Source organism: Tachypleus tridentatus, chromosome 13 (genome assembly GCF_004210375.1).
Source record: "Tachypleus tridentatus isolate NWPU-2018 chromosome 13, ASM421037v1, whole genome shotgun sequence".
Lineage (NCBI taxonomy): Eukaryota > Metazoa > Arthropoda > Merostomata > Xiphosura > Limulidae > Tachypleus > Tachypleus tridentatus.
Window position 1 is genome coordinate 100,664,409 of NC_134837.1, and position 22,542 is coordinate 100,686,950.

At 33.4% G+C, this 22,542-nt stretch overlaps 1 protein-coding gene across 1 annotated transcript; it reads left to right on the forward strand.

The window, feature by feature from the left end:
* The first annotated feature begins 1,436 nt into the window (after positions 1-1,436).
* LOC143238509 (uncharacterized) lies at positions 1,437-14,868 on the forward strand. Its single transcript, XM_076478795.1, has 6 exons — positions 1,437-1,638; positions 5,834-5,886; positions 8,806-8,904; positions 11,266-11,337; positions 14,266-14,358; positions 14,710-14,868. The coding sequence occupies exons 1-6, from the start codon at positions 1,509-1,511 to the stop codon at positions 14,734-14,736; spliced, it is 474 nt and encodes a 157-aa protein (XP_076334910.1). The 5' UTR covers positions 1,437-1,508; the 3' UTR covers positions 14,737-14,868.
* Positions 14,869-22,542: the final 7,674 nt, after the last annotated feature.

Sequence of the window (22,542 nt, forward strand, 5' to 3'; positions counted from 1 at the left end):
TTGTTTTGAAAATTTTCGAAACGTAGCATTGCCTACAATTAATGGCGATACATAATGTTTCCCGTTTGATAAATTGTAAAAAAACAATAGATACAAGCTGTAAAACATTCGATACATAAAACTATTACAATAAATTGTTTGTGTGTGAGTGATTTTATATAAGTTCAAGCGACAGCTAACTTCAATTTTATGTTTAAAGTGACACAGTAAAGTTTTATACAACTTACAGATTTCTTTCTGCACATCGATTGCAGTACATTTAAAGATCACAGATATTTAAGATTAAAAACATAAAATAAATGCTAAACTGAAACCTACAATATTGTTTGAAACAACAGAATATTTATAGTAACACTTCTGTGATATGACACAGAGTGTTTATAAAACGATTGTCTCAACACTGACTTTTTACATCATTTCCTTGAAGAATTATATTAGTAAAGTAAATAAACATAAAGTAATTTAATTTATTTTTATTATTACGTTTATAATAATTTTACTCCTAGGCTGTTTTTATAAATTTGCTTAATTTTAAATTGTTTGTTTTTGAATTTCGCACAAAGCTACTCGAGGGCTATCTGTGCTAGCCGTCCCTAATTTAGCAGTGTAAAACTAGAGGGAAGGCAGCTAGATCATCACTACCTACCGCCAACTGTTGGGCTACTCTTTACCAACGAATAGTGGGATTGACCGCCACATATAACGCCCCCACGGCTGAAAGGGCGAGCATGTTTGGCGCGATGGGGATGCGAGTCCGCGACCCTCAGATTACGAGTCGCACGCCTTAACACGCTTGGCCATGCCGGGCCTAATTTTAAATTAATACTACCACTGTTTTTCAGCGTACTTCCTTTTTTGATTATATTTTGCCTCAGAGTCTTAAGGCTTTTACAGCTGAAAATCGGGTTTCGATACCCGTGGTTGGTAGCGCTCAGATATCGTATTGTATAGCTTTGTACTTAACAACAAACAAATAATTACACATTTTTGTACTTTTTATTTTACAACTGCAATATTTCGTTTTAATAAAACAAAAATTTACATGCGACTTAGAGCGTGACACACAGATTTACAATACCGCCCAGATCTGTCGAAATATCTCAGTTTCAATATGAATTGTGTGCGAAAACAATGGTTGTGTTTCCTTGCCCTGTCAAAATCTTTTTCTGTATGATATTTCCGTTTTACGAACTTTTGATAACTATTTAACGGATATCAATGTGTCAGAATACAACACAAATACTTGGGTGTTTAATATTCAGACTCTGTTAGTACCACACTTATAAATCACATCCGCTACAATCGGAAATACGTTTCTACTGCATGATATACGTGCTTGAAATAAAATAATTTCTGACTCAAATTATGAGACAAGAATGTATTATGTGTTCAATAACACTATAAAGAACCCTGAAAAAAAGTTAAATTTTTGTATAAAACAGAATTGCGGAAAATGAAACACCAATTCTTTCTTCAATAGAAAACAAACAAAGAACGGTCTCTTTGGGATGAAAGGTTCGATAGTTACAATTGTCTGTGTTGTCGTTTTGCTGAATTATGTCAATGGACAAAATGCTCGTCAGGGACAGCATCGACGAAGTTTAAGAAGAGTCATTCGTGCTTTCAATGGACTGTGTGGTAAGTATTTTAAGATTAAATTACCAAAATAAAAACGACTGTAATCATTAGTGGTCACAATAATACGTATTCTGTATATTTAATAATGGCGTGAATACATTTGATTGTCTTTTCAGTGACTTATAATGTACAGTTATTGAACTAGGTAAAAGATGCGCTTCAACTTTTATAAATGATCACGTGTATTTCTTATTGCCTCTTGTATTTAAAGAATATATTTCTAAGTAAACTGAGAATGGAAGAAGGTTAACACACTAAACGTGTCTGTATTAATATAGGACTGGATTGGAAACCGATAACAAGACTTCATTAAGAGGTTAAGATGAATGTTTGTTAAAAGTCAGCAGCAACTGTTTTTAACATAATTTGAACCCACTGTGCCTAAACTTGCTTGTTAATAAACGTTATTTTAACTCTTTGATCCTTAATATAAAAGTTAATAACTGTCAAAATAAATTAATAAATAAATGTTTAAATAAATTAATACACGAATGATTAAAAAATAGATATTCAACTAAAAATGAACAATAAAATATAATATAAATAAATATATATTTATTGGAACGAACAAACACACACACAAAAAAAAACGTACAAAAATTTTAAAATAAACTGATCGATAAACATGACAATAGATAGATAAGTATTTATTGATTTGTTGTTTATTCATTTATTTTTTATATTATTAATTACTTCATTTCTTTAACATTTATCCATTGATTGTTTTTGTAGAAAATATCCTTCATAACTATAACTGTGACAGCGAAAAGTTAAGCAAACATTTTTGCTAAAAAAGAGTTAACATTACTAAGTAACGTGACTGTTTTTTTTGAGATTGTAGTTGGCGTAGAATTGACACAGTAAAAGCGTTTTACTCCAAAGGTTTACTAACATTAGTTAGTTGACGAAGTGATAACAAACATTTGCATTGATTACAGTTGTTGGTAAACCACGAACTCTGTGATTAATTTTAAAACACATTTGCCAGTTTCTCACAGCTTTTATATTATATGCCAAGAATGAAGTATTTGGTTTGCCTGAAGTGGAACACAAAGCTATACAATGGGCTATTTGTGCTCTGCCCACCATGAATATCGAAAACCGGTTTCTAGCGTTGTAAGTCAGCAGACATACCGCTGTGCCACTATGGGCTGAATGAAGTAAAGAAGATATACATGAATCAGGTGAACAAAGACTAAAGACGAAAAAGGAGGCAACAGCTATGAGAAAACACACAAAACACTACAAGTTATTAAATACAGCGAGACCGTCGACAGCCTGGAGTCCGTCTCAGTTCAGAACATACTGTTTCAGTAATACGGCACAGAAATTGCTATGCACATTATATAGACGAAGGCAAAATGCTAGAGGAATAAAAGAAACTCTGTAATTGATTTGTCTGATCTGGCCATGGGTAATAATCTCAGTAAAAATATCAGCGTTTGAAAAACAATATATTTTAGCTCTGTTTAATCTGTAGACTGAGAATACTGTACGTTCTGTCAAGAAGTGCACTCCAAACAAACAGTCATTTATGTAAATAAATTCAAAACAAGTGAACAAATATTGAGGATTACTGAACTTGATTACAAAATGACTTTTCAGTGAGCCTGAGTTAATGACCCTATAGCTTCAGGTGTTAAATAACATCTCATACGTTACGTCATATCCGTGTAATCTGTGATGCTAAAGAGACAATGGCATAAAGTTTCTGACATAGCTTTGTTATGAGCTTCAACCTGCAGCCAAGCAGGACGATGTTACATAACAGTCTACAGTTTAGAATCGTTACTGTAATTTGGTAGAGGATATTTGTACTGAAATCAGTTGTCGAACATAATTCAGAAATGTTTTAAACGTAATTTTGGGTATAATTTCAATTTGAAGAAAGACAAACACTGTTAGTTCCACTTACGTATGGCCAGGGCCATGGGATGTCGAATTTTGTGTACCATCCCCACAAGGATATCCTTCTTCCACTGGTACACGTTGCACTAAAAAATTCGGGAAGAGATTTTAAAAAATGCAGCTGCTTCCATTCATGTATTCTGTACATGTTCCTGTACTTGACGTTCTGTAGATGTTCCTGTACTTGACATTCTGTAGATGTTCCTGCACGTGACATTCTGTAAATGTTCCTGTACTTGATATTCTATAGATGCTCCTGTACTTGATGCGTAGAGACCAATTCGCTCTTCGAGACAATACTAATGATGGAGACTCTAATAATTAATAGTATCTAAAAACTTAGGTACTTATTTTTTTTGCTAGTTCACTTTAACAACGTGGATCAACATAGATTTGTATGAAATTTGGCACATCAAAATAACCTCTGTTATATCCTATTCGTGAGATTTGTGAAAAATTACAATTCACATCTGCAGTTTTAGAAACTTTTATTCTATTTCATGCGTGATTAACTGCGATAAACGTTTAACATTACAGCATTAGGATGACAATGAAGGAATTTAAGTAACACTATCAACTTCTGACGAGCTTGGTTAAAATGACCTTACTACAGAACAGTTTAAAAGTACAGAGGAGATTCTTTACAAAGTGTGTGGCCTGCCAGAGATAAACAGCACGGATAATGGACACGCCATTTTGTTTCTGCTCTTGAGGTTATCACAAGCTTTTACCCCTGAAAAGTGATACTGATATATAACACATACAGAAAAAACTTATTATCAAGCTTTTAGTTCGGAGACAGGCTACAGACTAAATCCAGTTTTTCGAACCACACAATTTGGAATGCAAAAATGAAAATGGACGGTTGACGCCTTTGCTAATGTCACTACCAACCATACCAGAAGATTGTATTTAAGTAATATTCTACGATTGCAAAATAGGACGCAGGAGTCGGAAATGCAATTGAAGGACAAATTGATTGTTTGCATTTCGGCTTGCAAATTTAGAGAGCTTGTAAAACCTACGTCAGTGTACTTGACATTTAATAATAAATTACTAAAGTTTCGTTATAAAATTGTTTGAAGATGTTTCACATAAACATTTACTATACGTTTTTATAACTGTATGCTTATATGCAACAATAAGTTCCACATTTTGAGAAACTAAATCAATGTATAAATGAAAAACAAAATGCACACAACATTTTGATATCATTTAAAACACCTTAACACATACTATTTGCTTAGCTTGTACAAAACAGAGAAAAAAAATATTTTGAAAAAAAAAATAGTGTTATAACTGAGTTAGAGGCCCGGCATGGCCAAGTGTGTTAAGGCGTTTGACTCATAATCCGAGAGTCGCGGGTTCGAATCCCGGTCGCACCTTAATGTTATAGTATAATGTTACGGCCAATCCCACTATTCGTTGGTAAAAGAGTAGCCCAAGAGTTGGCGGTGATGACTAGTTACCTTCCCTCTAGTCTTACACTACTAAATTAGGGACGGATAGCGGAGATAGCCCTCGTGTAGCTTTGCGCGAAATTCAAAACAAACAAAGACTGAGTTGTATATTATATTATTTCGGTTTGTTCTCAAGTAATTGTTTGATACTCTTTTGTTAACGATGTTGTTCATTATAATTTTAAATATTAAATTGACAAAATTATAGTTATGTATTCAAATTCATTTAAATGGTAATCTAATCATAACCAGATTTAAAGGAATATACATTGAAATATAATGACGACGAGGCTACTGACAAGCTCTATTGAGATGTATACCTACAGTTCAACTCAAACATGACCAATAGCAAAACAGATTTTGAATACCAGTAACAAATGTGTTTTTATGTTTTCATTTAAATTGGAAATCTCCTTATTAAATGATGGAATATCTCATTTTCTTGTGCACTATTTCTAACAATATAAAATATTTGAAAGTGTTCTATGAAGTACATTTATTATGAAATTTTAAACGCTCATTTTTTGACAAAAGAAATATATATATATATTCTTCATATCCTGGTTAATTCATTTGAATTACATATGTAATATTGCAGGGTTTTTTTCTAGCAAGTAAAAATAAACTATATTAAATAACTCGTTACTGTCATTTCCTAAGTAAAATGTTTGTGTGTGTATATATATATATATATATATATATGGTGGGGTATGCATATGAATCATATTAGTAAGGTTTATTTTCCAAGTGCAGCAGCCCTGTAAAATCTTTGATATTTTAAAATAGCTGAATGGTTATTGTGAGAATAACGAGGAATATTTTTACAGGTAACACTACAGGTCTCAACCTTGACATGTGCATTGATATGCTAGAGCCAGAGGTAAGACAGTAAATGTTTTTAGCACAGCGGTGATTGAAATCTCTGTGTGGTGTTAGTTTCTTTGTCACCTGTGTTAGTGTAAGGTATTGTTAACCCTAAATTCTCATAGAAATAGTGCTGAGTCAAATAGGTGAGGATGGCGTGAAACATCCAGTGACATATTTAAGTTGAAAGGTACTAGTATACGAGAAAGCTTTTTTTTTAAAAAAAAAAAAAAGAATCCCTGAGAAACGTTTTGGGGTTTGACAGATTAAAACCTTTGTCTTAGATAAAGCATTGTCGTGGAAACAAAACAACTCTTTAATTTGGTTATACCAAGCGCAAATGGAAAACCACTGCGATAGATGAGTGTGATTTTAGAGTACTTTATAGACCAGCATATGGCCCTAAAATTGCAGACGCCCTCTCGTGCTTTATTTATTAAGATAAGCCTATGACGTCGCTGTGATTAAAACGAATACATATTATATACAGGGGACTTAATATTCATTTAGTTGGTGTTAAATCTGATGAATGTGAATGTCTGATTGTTTACAAATATATTTGATAGAGTAAATATTTACGCACTTACTGACTCGAACCATGAATTGTAAAGGTGGAATGGCGAGAGTATTTTTAGATTAATTTTGTCTATATATATAAATTGTAAATTTGTTTTTAATTTATAGGTTAATTTTGTCTATATATATATAAAATTGTGAATTTGTTTTTAATTTTGTGGTGATAATTATGAAAAAAAAGGAATAAGCTTGTTGAAATGCTGCGGTGATATACTTGTAAAAGATTGAAACTTGTAAAATATCTATACAAAGACTGTAAACAGTCACGTGATACATGTAAAAACAGTTAAATTATCACTATTCTCCAAGAGTCTGTGAGTGGTGCACCCATCTGAAGAAGAGCGTGACGATATACCAGAATTTCGGAGTCTGCGATAGCATCAAGATTATAAATAAACACAGCCAATGCTGAATACAACTAACATTATTGAATTTAGTCAGCAAAAAGCGAGAATGTGTTATAAAGTTAAGAGTAAGATAACATCAGTTAATGTTGAGAAAGTGTGAAAATACGTCTGGCCTTTAGTTAATATCTAAAGCGTTTGAGATTAAGAGATTAAACTACTCTGAGTCGTTGGTATATTATTGGAGTGAGCGAGAATAGCAGTTGCCTTCCTTTGTTCAGCTAGAGGAGATTACAAGACCCTCCTTGGTATCAAATGTTATAATCCAGTGTACGGTGAACAGGTGCAAAGCTAGAAAAAAAAGTGTTTGATTCAACGTGAGTTTGAGTAATGAATATAAAATAGAGACGTTCAATGGAAAAAAAAAAAAAGGAAGACTGGAAAGATGTGAGAGAGAATGAATAAACTGAAAGAGAGGCGAAAGAAGAAAGTAAGTAATATGCTATCAGTAAGAAACAAAATGGGTTTCTAAATTCTACGTGTTAGTTATTACCAACAAAAAAATGACAATTTTGTTACGTTTGAATTAGTGAGAGCCAATTCATGATAGGAATAAGTTGATGCAAATTATCAAAGGAAAGCGGGTATGATACAATCGTAACGTTGATTTCATCAGTGATGACGAGAAACCCACTTGTTGAGAAATTTATATGCAAAAACGGCTCGTTTGGGCTGAGAAAACACTTTACATAGAAGAGCGAACAACGTTTCGACCTTCTTCGGTCATCGTCAGGTTCACAAAGAAAGAGGTAACTGACCGGAAGCTGACCACATGTTTGAAAGGGGTTGTGTAACTGTGTGTCGAAATGTAGAGGGCGGTATTAGATGTTTGAATATATAATACCGCTGTGCTAAAAACATTTACTGTCTTACCTCTGGCTCTAGCATATCAATGCACATGTCAAGGTTGAGACCTGTAGTGTTACCTGTAAAAATATTCCTCGTTATTCTCACAATAACCATTCAGCTATTTTAAAATATCAAAGATTTTACAGGGCTGCTGCACTTGGAAAATAAACCTTACTAATATGATTCATATGCATACCCCACCATATATATATATATATATATATACACACACAATACATATTATATATTATACATAATACATCTAATACCGCCCTCTACATTTCGACACACAGTTACACAACCCCTTTCAAACATGTGGTCAGCTTCCGGTCAGTTACCTCTTTCTTTGTGAACCTGACGATGACCGAAGAAGGTCGAAACGTTGTTCGCTCTTCTATGTAAAGTGTTTTCTCAGCCCAAACGAGCCGTTTTTGCATATAAATTTCGTAACGTTGATTTAATTATAAAGGTGATTAGAAATAATGGAGGATGTTTTCTATACACTATGTCAATCATAAGAAAGCTTTTGAACCTTGTAGACGAATGAAAATACTTTATGCTCTAAAATAATAATGATTGATTTATAGAATATAATTACTTTTACTTTAGCACTTACAGTACTTAACTTTCAATTATGCTTTTTTTTACACCTGGGATATAGAACAAAGTTTTTGACAGATACAATGAATAACAGACATTACTTCAGTATTTTTTACAGTCACAATCTAAAACAGAATTTAATAATATATATATATGTAATAGTTTCAATTTATTAAACATTTTAGCAATGTGCGTTTTTACCAATTACAGTCTATAACAGATTTTGAAGAGCCAATGACTCAGTGACGACCTAAAGAATTTATAACATTAAAATTAATATTTAGATCCCCGATATGGACACAGCACACATAACTCATTGTTTGTCTTTGTGATTAATAACAAATAATTTATTTGAGCCCAATTTCTCTTAAAAATTCCTTTTATATGAATTTGAATGTTTAAAATGTAAAAATGTTTAAGTAATTATTAACATACGATAAGTGACCAAATGAGCTTGTTATGAAACCTGAATAAGTAGGTTTTATCAACTTGTTTATTATTTCTAGGATAAAGCCGCGTGGGATAATTGCTTAACAACCGAGAACTTTGTAGATAACAACAATCTTCTCACAGCTATCTGTGCAAGTCGGAGAAACTTCAGAAGGGTTAGTTATCGTGTAAATACTATTTTAAAACACATCTATAAGATCTCATGAAAAACCGACTGTACTGCTGTTAACAGTTTTAAATTTGTAGAAGTTGTTATACAGTTAAATTTCCAAGAAGATATTCAATGTTTAAAATATGATATTGAATCTTTATTAATTAATATACCATTATATAAAACTATAGATATTTACTATGAATTGGTATTGAAGGGTCTAGACTCTAGATAATGTAAATGGACTAGATATAAAAGTGTTTTAAACAGTACTTGAAATTACAGAGAAGAAATCTTATTTCCTGTGCAAATTTATAATGTATTCACAAGCTCTAGATTATGTATTTCTTAGGTATCATGAAAACAGGAAGACTAGTCTGTTGGTTCTCTAGTTCTTCTGAATGGTAGTAAAGTTAAATAACCAATGTGGAAATGAATGAACAGTAATATGTTATTAACTTTTTATCTAAATTAATCTGTAAATCTCTTAAATATAATTAATAGTAATTTCAGTCTGCTTGCTGCATCTAGTTAATATTGTAATAGTTTTTCAATACATTGATGGTATAAACAACTTCTTGGTCTTAACTAAGTTCGTTTTATCTCACTTAGCCTGATGGGTACTGGTATTAGACAAAAGACCTTTTCAGCACTATATATGGCAGACACAGTCTATTTGACACATTAATACATATTTCTCTTGGCTTTTAATCATAAGTTATGAGAATTAAAGAAGTGTCAGTTCTATATGATACCTTTGTACAACAGAAAATGTAAAGATGTCAATTTTTGCAGTTTTCAAGAAAAGGAACCAGTCAAAGCAGTGTGAGGTATTTAAATAGTTAAGACACTGATACGTTTTCCTGATTAAAAAATAGGATTATTGTTTATTTACACTTACATTTTAAACAACAGCAAGAAGTTTAATACAAAAGTGTTGTTAAGCCAAATTTTAAATTTCGAGAGTTTCGTCCCATTGGTTTTTTGGGGACATTTTGTAAACACATAACCAAATATAGCCTATGAAACATAAAATTTCACTCAAATATGTAGTGATAAAGTAAATATTTTTGAAAAGTACTACGTTAAAACTTATCTCTCCAAATTATGTTAAAAGAGTAGCGAGTTGGAAGCATCGAAAAGCAAGATACACCCTAGTTGGAGAAGTATACATTATCCAAGACAAATTACAATAATTTTATTATGATGTATTTTAAAATGTGGAAAGGTATTAGAATGTTATCAGTTTTTATCAACAAGCAAACTTAATTTGTATTTTTAAGTCAAGTTTGAGACTGAATATATATATATTTAAATCTCATATATCGAATTGACAAATTGCAAAAGTCTACAGTAGTTTTCAGTTCCAGGTACCCGAGTTGTAACCAGGAGTATTTAAGATCTACCTCAAGGAGATTTTAAAGTCAGATAACAGAACACTGAAATCTGCAAACCAATCAGCCTTCCTACTATTGCAACACTATTTATGGAAGTTTGTAATGTGTCCCCCATGCAAATCTATTTTAATACATTAATTGAAAGTTGTCGTGAAAGCGAAGTGCGAGATGTGGAAGCCTTGAATCTAAAGTCTAGCATTTTACAACTATTCCTGACGTAACTCCCATCTTAACGATATATGGACTTATGTTGAACATCTGGTCTTTTGAGTTACAACCTAGTTGCATTTCACAGTTGGCATAATACTATTAAACATTGTTTTAATTTTGGATCACGTGAATAGTTGTGAATTACAAAATGACTAAATTATATAGCCAGAAACAACAACAAAATAATAAACACATTGACTAATTTTGCTACAAAAAAAAGAAAGCAGAAACTAAAAAGCATACTTAATACAAACCTCTTTAAGATTGTTATTAGTTTGTTTATTTGTTTTAGAGCAAACTACACGTTGGGGTATCTGCACACTGTTCGTCGCGAAGAAGCAAACCCAAGATTTTAGTATTATAAGTTCATATACTCATCGGTAGCTAATAACGTTAAAACTCGAGTTATGAAACATGTGATGGGCAAAACACAAACTGTGTAGTTTTATACTTACCAACAAACAAACAAACTTAGTAAATACGTGAATTTTAAACCAACTGAGCTAGCACATTAAAATTTTAAAAAATTTAAGCCTCAATGAAGATTTCAGTTATCCAATGTAAGGGTAACAACTAGCTGACACTTTCATGAAAATATTAACTGATGGTTTTTGAAATATTGGGCAGCTGCATAAGTTTTGATTTTAACTAGTGTTCTCAATAACGTTGTAACATACTTATGTTTGTAGAAAACATAGTTTTTTATTTTGTACATAATAATCGATTGTTTATTTTTTGGGTCACTTTGTTTTCGTTAGATGAGAAACTGTTTACTAAGAGCTGCGAGAATAAACTGGAGGAATGAATGGAGTAACATCAGGACAATTACAGTAAGTGGTGGTTAAGATAAGTACACGTAGGTAGCTGGTAACCTATTAAAGAAACATACTGGAAATTAATTTGTAGAAGTAAAAACTGAAACCTGACTTATGAGATTCGGAATTCATTAATTTTAATTTAAATGTACCCAACTTACATTTTGACCTATATAAATATTTCAAGAGCAGTATTCCTTGCCAAAGTCTTAAAATTAATTTATCGAAATGAAAAACAAAACAACTCGTAGATAAGGCACATCCGAATTTACACCTTTATTCATTGATCTGCTTTTCAGACAGATAAATTACTTGAATAGAGACGTTCATCCAGATCTTCTTTACCAGGGGCGTATATTTTTTACACCCGATGGGGGGGATGATTTTTGCAACCACTTATGTGGACTGTTCAATTTGCAAATTCGTAATATCTGATTACGTGAACCTGAGAGCTGTAAACATGTAGTCACAGGGTATTCTTGTTGCCACGATACTCGCATGCATACTTAGGCCTATTGACTGATACTTACGAACTATCGCTTAGATTGAAAAGCTTAGAAGCACGCCTATATTAAAGATGTACATTTCGGCTACCGAAAAAGCCTACATCTAGGCCTAATTATGTAATTCGATTGGTAAGAACACGAGAATCACAAGAACAAACACACAATTTGTAGGCCTGTGATGCAAGAAAACAATTCAACAAACCAAACTATAGGGGGGATGATTGTATACACCATACCCCCACCTAAAATAAAGGGGGATGTATCCCCCATTCCCCCAGGATTTACGCCCCTGTTCTTTACGACTTCTTTAAGTTATTTTCTAACATAGAGCATTTCTGCCTGTACATAGTGACACACTTTGAGCAACTGGAAACACAGCCTGTATAGATTATTTGCATTTGTGGAAAAATAAACATGTCAATTGGAAACATGTTTTGTCTATAATTCAGAAAATATTTTTTACTATTTGACTCAAGGGTGATTTCCATAATAATCCTTAAGATATCCAAAAAGAAGTCCTTAATAATTTAAATATTAGAGCTGGTATTAAACCTAAATCCTAAAGGAAACGTGAAATATTATAACACCTTAAATATACAGTAAGGTTTTGAAATGATTACTTTTGTTATAAAGATAATGTTTAATAACGTCTTTGTTTTTAACTCACCAGGTGTCAAAAAGTCATTGCTAATTATTTATTGCTTTAAAATTGTGAAATACATAGTTGCTTTATTCGTAATGATAATGAAAATCTGGGTTTTCTGTGTTTTGAAGCTTTTGAATTATAATGCTGTTTTAAATTTGGTCTTTATACAGTTTCTGGTATAGCAACAAAATCAATAATTTAATCGAAAGTTTATAAGAAAGCTATTAGATTAATCATTTTCTAAGTGCACTTATTAGTATCCCTATTGATAGACGGGTTAGCAGTGAGTATGTTAAATTTTGGTACTAAGTTAAAGTTTGAGAAAATATTAACATTTTCTGTAGTTCTAAGTCTTTTTAAAAAATCCAGAATTTCCATGTACAGTGTGACAATACTGGTGTATAAAGAATAAAGTATCTTTCCGATGTCTGAAATGCCAACTTTTTAGGTTGGAGAATCAGCAAAATATTTATAGTTAATTAACACTGACTGGATCATACGATTTTAATTCATTTTGTATATACCTGTCACACCAAACATGCTCGCCCTTCCAGCCGTGGGGACGTTATAATGTTATGGTCAATCCCACTATTCTTTGGTAAAAGAGTAGCCCAAGATTTTGCGGTGGGTGGTGATGACTAACTGCCTTCTCTCTATTCTTACACTGCTAAATTAAGGACGGCTAGTGCAAATAGCCTTCGTATAGCTTTGTGCGAGATTCAAAACAAACCAAATCTCTTAATTTATTGGGTGTTTACTCCCTTGTTTGCATGGTAAATATAGTAAACCTAATACTCGGTTGAATAAATCAAATTTCAGTTATTTCTTCTTTCGTTGTTGCAATGTTGTTTAATTCAAATGATTTAGGTTTGAGTTATCTCTGTCCTTTACAAAAACAAGTTGTTGGGCAGAAATACGTCAGGTACAATTCCTATTAATGAAAGGAATTGGTTATTTGCAAAAAAACACTTCTCGATATTTAAAGGAGTCTTGGGCACCTTCGTGTTCTGCATTTCATTATTCAATTTTCTCAAACCTTTTTGCTCATGTTATTCATTTCAAATGTTTATTTGTTTCTTAAGCGCAAAACTGTACAATGGGTTATCTGCGCTGTGCCCAATATAGGAATTAAACCAGATATATTAGTGTCGTAAGCCTTCAAACTTACCGCTGAGTTTTGTATTACTAATTTTGTAATAAATAAATGTGTATTGGAATGTATTTTTCTGTCTCTCATGTTACAAAACGCAATTTTTATTGAATATTTTCACGTCCATTCTATTATTGTCATAAATGGAAAGGAAACAACAGGTGTCATGGGAACAATTGAATCTTGTTAAAGAGTTAATTCACTAGTGACGTCATCAACAGTTAATACGGAGGAAGACGTAGTAAAAATAGTGCTATTCGATATCTTACGAGTTTCATGGGGCATCACAGCCCATTTCATATACGTTGCAGCATCACGTATTATTCCTAAAGCATATGCTCACCGTGAAAGTGTTCTGTTTTCGACAAACAAAACTTGCAGTCTCATTTATAGCGATAATACTAGAAATAAAACGCTTACCATAAAACAGTAGTGCTTTACTTACGAAATAGTTATACGTAAGAAAAATATATGTACATATAATTGTTAAATTATGAAAGATTTTCTTCTTTAAAGTAGTTGGGTCAATAAATGTAGCTTCCTTCTGGTACTTCGATGGCTGTAGTAATGCTTGAAAGAAATGTGAAAAACAGCTATGACATCAAATATTTGTGTTAATCATGTTATTTTCCCTCACTTAGCGTTTTCTAAGACGCAGAGAAAGAAGAATCTTGCGTCTTCAGATGAGAAACGAATACTTTTTACCGAAAATCACAGCAGCAAATAACGCAACGGTGGGAATCCATATATCGAACTTTTTGCTTTTTTCCTAGCTTTTACCTCTATGCAATTTACTGTCAAGGACAATCGAGTATTACTTACTTTAGTAACACTAATTGGTACTTCGGAATGTTAATAATAATGGAGAAAACTTGGTATTTTGTGCTTATAAAAATATTTTATTTCATAGTTTTGTAAATGACAAAAGTTAGTTCATCCTTTTTTCTTATATGTCTAGAAAATGTACTTCGTAGTTTAAAAATATTTTGGGCTAAATTATAAATTTGTGCATAACGAAAATTGTTTTGCTTCTGGCATTAAATATTAGGTCTTTTATAATTACTCACAAGGCTATCTTCTTTCAGGTATGTCTGACGATCTTGGCAGGATAGAAGATTTTGACCCAATTTATAAAGACAATATTCTTCACAGTAGAAACTATACTTCTTTTCACTTGATTTATTAAACGTTCTGTATGAAAACACTTCACAGTAAATGCTTTATTAAAGCTTATTGAAAACTAACTAAGTGTCAAAGGTGTCGTTAATTCTTTGTTTTGTGACTAGTCCAACTTCTACTACAGCAGTAACACGACTGATAACTGAAAGAATTTTAATCATATAACATCCACGGTTAAAAAGAATTAGTCCCTCGATGGTCATATAAAAATAATTATTACAAATAAAAAAACCTAGTTAGCTAAAACTACGGCCAAATATACAAAGAAACATTTTAATTTCATTGGTTGAAGACCGAAGAAAAATTGAGATAAACGAATAAGGAAAAAATTGATTGTTGATAGTTCTGTTTCTGGTTTGAATTGTTTGCAAGATCTTGTTAAATGTAACTGACTGGTTAAACACGAAAAGACACGATTAAACTCTTTTTTTTTTTATTTCATGTAAATACTCGATTATCGTCTGCAAAAATTACAATGTGTATAAAACGTTTCAACTTATATAAATTATTTCTGAAACTGAAGAAATTGTTTACGTGCTTTTATGGATGATCGTTTGAACAAATTGTTTTATTCTTAGAACTTTTGAAACACTGATTTTTGTATCTATATCTTGGTAACTGTAAATTTTTAAGCAAAAACCGTTAGGGTTAAAACAAACCAGTCCTTATAGTGAAAACTATATTAATTCACAACGTTATAGCAAATGCGTACAACAAATTCTTACACAAAGTGTTTAATACTTTGTGCAATGCGTGGAGTACTACCATACCTTGTTCATTTGCACTTTCATGGTGTAACGTTTTATAAGTGGACTTACAATACTAGAATCCGATTTCAGATACTCATGGTGACTAGAACACTGATAACCCATTGTATAGCTTTGTGCTTAACTTCAAACAACAACAACTTCATCGGAAAAAAGAACACAACAAAACAAACATGGATCAATTTTAGTTGTGATAAACAACGTGTAACACAATCTTGCAAAAATACAGTTAATTATTCCTTCGTTCGATACGATTTTAAATTGACTAACGTTTGTTTATTAAGTTACACGAAGAGTTGATTTAATTTCCACTGCTAGTTGAATAATTTTACTATCTGACTTTCATTGTTCACATATTCATAACTCAAACACATCTATTAATGTTTTACTCTTTCCAAATAAAATATTTATTCTTGATGACGAGAAACCCACTTGAAGTAAAGGTATCTCAGAACGACTGGTATGGGTATTAAAACTTTTATTGATAATGGAGATAATGTTTTGACCTTCCTAGGTCATCTTCAAGTAAAGAAAACCTGAAGATCTTAACCTGTAGATGGCCTAGGGAGGTCGAAACGTTGTTCTCTCCTATCAATAAAAGTATTAATACCTATACCAGCCATCCTGAGATACATTATGATTTATTCTGGCTATTCAAAACATGAGTGACAAGTCTCGTAACAATGATAAAACTATTTTCAAATTTCCGTAAACATTTCCATAGTTTTTAAATTATGGCTCATATTTGCTAAACTCGAACCAATACCACAAACAAGCAAGCATAGAAATACATAAAATACAACAAAGTGCTTTCATAAATGGGAATATCTGTATGATAGAAAGCAAGGTAAATCACTTGTATCTATTCGGGATTATAAGAACTAGGTTGTCCCTCAGTGACGATAAGTTTACGGACTTACAACACTAAAAGTGAAATTCGATTCCCCGCGGTGGACGCAGCAGATAGCCCAATTTATCTGTGTTTGAAAACGAACATAAGAATTGAGTTATTAGAAATATTTAATATATTACAGTAATCAGTAACAAGCGATAGAACATTTTCATTACCACTCAAAGCTTTCATTCATTACTTTTGTTAACGTTGATTTTTCACGTGCCTGCTTATTGTAATAACTCTTACATTCTGACACATATATTGTTCTTTACACAAACACGCTTGTCCTCCTCAAAAACAGAAACGAGTAGCATACAATGTTAACAGAATTACTTATGTTATTATATTATTTCCTTCTCATTTTATACTAGAAAAGAACGGGAGTTTGATATTTATATTCATATAAATTAGTTGAAGTCAAAAGATTATAATATCCATTATAATGTTTTATACCTTTTCCCCGTGCAATAACAATGTCTGTAATATGCTTTTTTTTTTAAATTTGTAATTCAAACCCTTGTTTGGCTATATTTGAGAACAATTTGAGAACCGACGAAAAATGTAAACAAATAATAATATCTTTTTTACCAAACCATTTAGCATTCTGCTTTGGATTGGAGAATGCAGAATCTTACTTAAAGTAGCAATACTTTATATACACGAAGCTTTCAACTCTTTTTTCATCGTATTTTTGAACAAAATTAAAACTTGAAAATAAGTAAAAAGTAAAAAAATGGGGTTTTGTAGTGCGCAAAATTATTGTCAGAACTAAGTACTTTGTGATTTTTGTATATTTTTTGTTTCTGTGTAATATGTTGCGTGTGTTTTTTTTAAAGCAAAGCCACATCAGGCTATCAGCTGAGTCCACAGAGATCGAACGCCTGATTTTATATGACTCAGTAGCCTTACCGCTGTACCAGCAGGGGACGTAATACGTTGCAACACACCCTTTTTTTAAATACAATTTTTGAAATTTTAAACAAGCAATGATTTTTTGTAGTATAAAACATGGTAAAAAAAAGTTTAGGTCTGACATTACTTGAGAAATATTAGGGTTTCTATATAAACTTCTAACCAAATTTACAACTGTTAGATGCAATTGCTTTTCCATTAGAATAATACATCAGATACTAAGACCACTTTGTAAATATGTATTTCGATCATGTAGAACAATTTATACACTATTCTACTATTATTATTTCGTTGACCTCTATTTCATCACTTTGTCTTTGTTTTATTTTAAATGTAGCTTTTACGCGAGGGCTATCTGCACTAGCCGTCTCTAATTTTGCAGTGCAAGACTAGAGGGAAGGCAGTTAGTCATCACCACCCACCGCCAACTCTTGAGCTACTCTTTTACCAACGAATAGTGGGATTGACCAAAACATTATAACGCCCCCACGTCTGAAATGGCGAGCATGTTTCGTGCGACGGGATTCGAACCCGCGACTCTCAGATTGTGAGGCGAGCGCTTTAGCCACCTGGCCATATTTCGTCGGTTAAAGCGATTGGTTTCGTTTGAATTTCGCGCAAAGCAACACGAGAGCTATCTGTGTTAGCGATCCCTAATTTAGCAGTGTAAGACTAGTTATTACCATCTAAAAGCGAACTGCGTTTTGATCTTGTGGCTAACCCACAGAACTTCTGTTCGATATATTCTGGGCTAGAATCTTATTCATCTCTATTCATTTTGTCTTTAAGCAACACATTTTACCTAATATTTACTTTAGTCTAATGAACACTAAAATGGGTACCATCAATGGATAGAGTTTAGTCTGCGATAGATTGTCACCTACTTGTGTCATGGAAAACAAATCATAACTATGCAAGGAAACATTCAGCAGTATTAATGTGCAAGAAAACCATTCTTATACATCTGTATCACGGAAAACAAATCATAAATGTGTAAGAAAGCAAACAATAGTATAACTGTGTAAGAAAGAACTGATGTGTGATGTTCTCTAAGAATTATTCGAATTGTGTTTGGACTTAAAGGAGCGCGATGCATACTTATACAAAGCGTATTAAAAGATAAAAGCTCTTGTACACACTTCAGAAATAAAGGTAAACGATTTCAGGCCCATATTATATTTAAAAAGCCACAGAACAACTTCACTTTTGGGGAGTTTCACTTCACAACAAAGAGTAGATAAAGGATCCTCAGATTATTCCGAAAGCTTTTTACAGAACCCTAAAAAAAATCGATCGAAATTAGGTTATTGATTGTGAAGATGGCGATATAGCTTGATAAAAAGAACATTGACATGAAAACGTTGATGTTTATTTAACATTCGGCAAGATAAAGGTCGAAAAATTATCAAAAATAATTCAGCTAGATGAAAGAAATACGATTCGAGAACTTCGTTAATGTTTGATTGAAAAAACTGCAACATCTGAACACGCTCAGAGAACTGTTCTCATTTCTTCCAGTGAAAGTGAACTGGGGTTTTCGCGGATGGATTTGATTGTCACTCTATCCAGTGTTTCGTTGATGACAAAAACAGTTTTGATACTTTTGTTTGATCCCTTTGACCCTAAAAAATACGCCGACTCATAATTGCTCCGAAAACGCCATTCAGCAATAGACATTAAAAACGTGGAACAAAGTCAGGATATTGCGTCAGATGAGAACATGACGAAAATTTGGAATATTTTTATAAATAGGTAGTTCAAAATGTTTTTCAACTCTTAATTTCCTAAATGTCTGAGTAACAGCATCTTTTTTTTTTTTTTTTACAAATAAATCACTGGGTATACAACCATAAGTATTTAAATGGTGATTGGTGGATTTAAATTGAGGGATTTAGTTATAGTTTTATGTTGTAAATACTTTCCTAGTACATCCACATGGCACACGTACCTCAGCCTTTTTTACCATTCAGTCTTCTGAATATGCTTCTAGAGTTTAAATCAGAGGGCAGCTGTGTTTATTTAAAGAAGAATACAGGGCTTTGTTCTGTGACAGAAAGGAAGTTCAGGATCTGTTAGATTTAGGGCTTTATGAAAGGGTATTGGGTAACAATTTCCTTCAAACGTTGTAGAATATTCTGCGTATGGATGAAGAAAAGCTTCAGAAGTTTAGAAGGTTGCTAGGAGTAGAAGTATAAGCTTTAGTATCTCCATAACTACTGTATCTAAAAGAAAAGAAGTAGTAATATTAAAAAAAAATGGAAACGTAGAAATGGGACGTACAGTATTATCCGCGTTTGTGAATGGGCGGGATTATTGGATTGTGCCTCAGTTTTGTAGCTTAGAAAGAAAATTCTAGACACTCGTACATAAGGGCGAAGTTTAAAAGAATGGGCACATTTAATGTCGGGAAAAGCAGTGATATGAATGGGTTTGGAAGTGTATTAAATGTGTGGCGTACAGAGGTATGCTCTATGGATTGAGGATAAGGAGGTTTTATGGTTTGGATACAGGGAACAGATTGGGTTGAAAGAGATTTATGGCTAGAAGTGTGTGGTGGATCTAAGCTGGACTATTTAGTGATTGTGTGTACCGAATGGGGCATATAATTAGTGACAAAGAATCGTAAATTATAGGATAATGAAGTTATTCCTTTGAATGAAAGGTGTAAGCCATCCTTTGCTAAGACGTGTGTTAGGTTTTCAAATTTAAAGTTAACGTTGTGAAGGAATTGGTTGGTTGGTTGGTTGGTTGATTTCGTGTTTTATGGCACAAAGCAGCTAAGCTATCTGCGCCAAACGTCCGGTAAAATGGTAAAAATAAATTAAATTAAGTAAAATACATAAAAGGAAATGAAGGTAAAACAAAACATCATTGAAAAACAGAAAAAGCATAAAATCAATGTTGACACCTAATCTACAATGTTAAGAGAGAAAGCAGAGTAAGAGAAGTTGTAAAGGACTTTCTCTAGCATAATAGTAATGATCATAACCCGCCAGGAAGACTAACAGGTAAGTACAATAACCAACGTCAGTCACCTGAAGTTGGCCTTTCCAGTCCTGGTTCCGGGTTATGTGTCATAACAGCCATCATCAAAAGGTAAAGTAATAAAAGCTTTAAAAGACATGCAGCGAAATCGTAATAACAATTAACCAAATGTCTGGTAAAAAGGTAAAAGTAAAATAAATGAAGTAAAATACATAAAATGAAATGAAGGTAAAAACAAAACAGCAATTAAAAATATAAAATGGCATAAAACCAATGTTGACATCCAGTCTACAAAGTTGTAAAGGACTTTCTGTAGTATAATGGTAATTATCATAACCCGCCAAGAAGACTAACAGGCAAGTTCAAGAACCACCGCCAGTCACCTGAAGTTGGTCTTTCCAGTCCTGGTTCCGGGTTATGTGTCATTATGGCCAGTACCAAAAGGTAAAATAATAAAAGTGTTAAAAGTCATGCAGCAAAATTACACACTGGTGTAACAGTTCCAGATAAAAGAAAACGATGAGTTAAAAATTGTGACCAATGCATAGTCTAGTTAGAACAACTTCCTCTTTCCGAACCTTACGGAAGCTAGACGGCGAAAGCCCAATATAGGGTTTTATTTGGAAAAGCTTGTTGTCGCGTTGCTCACTCCAAGTGGACTGCCAGCTGGTACGGAGCCGAGCCTTGAATACAGGACCATAGTCCATGTATGGAATAGGCACAGTGGTGATAGTGCCAGAGCAGATAGATTTAGCTGCCGTGTCTGCAAGCTCGTTCCCACGAATACCAACATGGCCTGGTATCCAGAAAAACTGGATAGAAGTAGCAGTTAATGAGAAATGGACCAGTCAGTTTTGAATATCAGCGAGAACAGGGTATGAGGCAACGTGTAGCGATTCCAGGGCCAGTAGAGAACTAAGCGAGTCAGTATAAATAGTGCAGTTGGAGTACTGTTTAGCTTCAATATGATCCAGGGCAAGAAATATGGCATACAGTTCAGCAGTGAACACAGAAGCTGTAGAGGGAATTCTGTGCGCAACCACTGACCTGCAACAAACCATGACAGAGCCCACAGAGTTACCTGATTTGGAACCATCCGTATAAACTGAAATGGAAATATTGTTCGAAAGACGTTCAGTAAATAAAAGATGGTACTTCCAATCAGGAGTATCTGCCTTTCTCAGATGACTTAAAGATAGATCAAATTTGGGGACCGTAATAAGACATGGTGGGATGGGCTGACCAATGGATTCTGCAATGTTATCTAAGGACAGACCCAATTCATCCAATTGAACCTGGATGCGAAAGCCAAAAGGAGCAATGGCAGATAGTCTGTTCTGAAAAAGTATGGCCCACTGAGAAAGGAAAACACATCCCCAGGTGGGATGTTTTAGTAAGGAATGAAGTTTTGAAAAGTATAGTAAAGACAGTTGCAAACGGCAAAGATGCAGGAAGGTTCATGAGATTCTACGTATAAGCTTTGAACAGGGGAGGTGCAAAAAGCCCCAGTGTAGAGTCGAAGTCCTTGATATCGTGGAAAATGTGTCGAGGTTTTAGGAATACACTGAGCAGCTGCTTGTATAATACAGTCAGTTATCGTTGTCACACAGTCGTCTATTGATGGCTGATTCACGATGGCAGGATCAAGTTCTGCGAGAGCAGTGTAAGTGGACCAGTCTGCCTAATCCAGCTTCCACCGGGGCACGCGGGTAGAGTGGCATCGACTATGGCCAGTCTCTCTCAAAAGTATAGGAAAATGATCACTGCCTCGTGGATTATTGTCAACCCTCCTTGAAAAAATGGGAGAATAATGAAGGGGAGCAAACCGAGAGATCAATAGCGGTAGGTGCGTAAAAATAAGTGAAAGATCCAGTACTGAAAAGAGAAAGATTGTGATCAGAGCGACCCCTCCTATCAATAACAGCACTTCCCCAGAGAGGATGATGTCCATTAAAGTCCCCCAGGATTAGAAAGGGAGACAGCAACTGTTCAACGAGATCATCAAGGTCTGACTGATCATATGTCTCTCCAGGGGACAGGTAGAGAGAACAAAGAGTGATGGTATGACCAAAGAAAACAAGGATGGCTATGGCCTCCAAGGGTGTGTTGAGTGACAAAGACAGAGTGGGCACATGCCGATCAACCAACAGTGACACCCCTCCATGTACTCATCCATCACA

Excerpts from the sequence above, each read along its gene's own strand:
- LOC143238509 (XM_076478795.1), top strand. The coding sequence starts at position 1,509 with ATGAAAGGTTCGATAGTTACAATTGTCTGTGTTGTCGTTTTGCTGAAT. Across the intron at positions 5,887-8,805 it reads TTGATATGCTAGAGCCAGAG|GATAAAGCCGCGTGGGATAA; the intron begins GTAAGACAGTAA and ends TATTATTTCTAG. Across the intron at positions 8,905-11,265 it reads GTCGGAGAAACTTCAGAAGG|ATGAGAAACTGTTTACTAAG; the intron begins GTTAGTTATCGT and ends TGTTTTCGTTAG.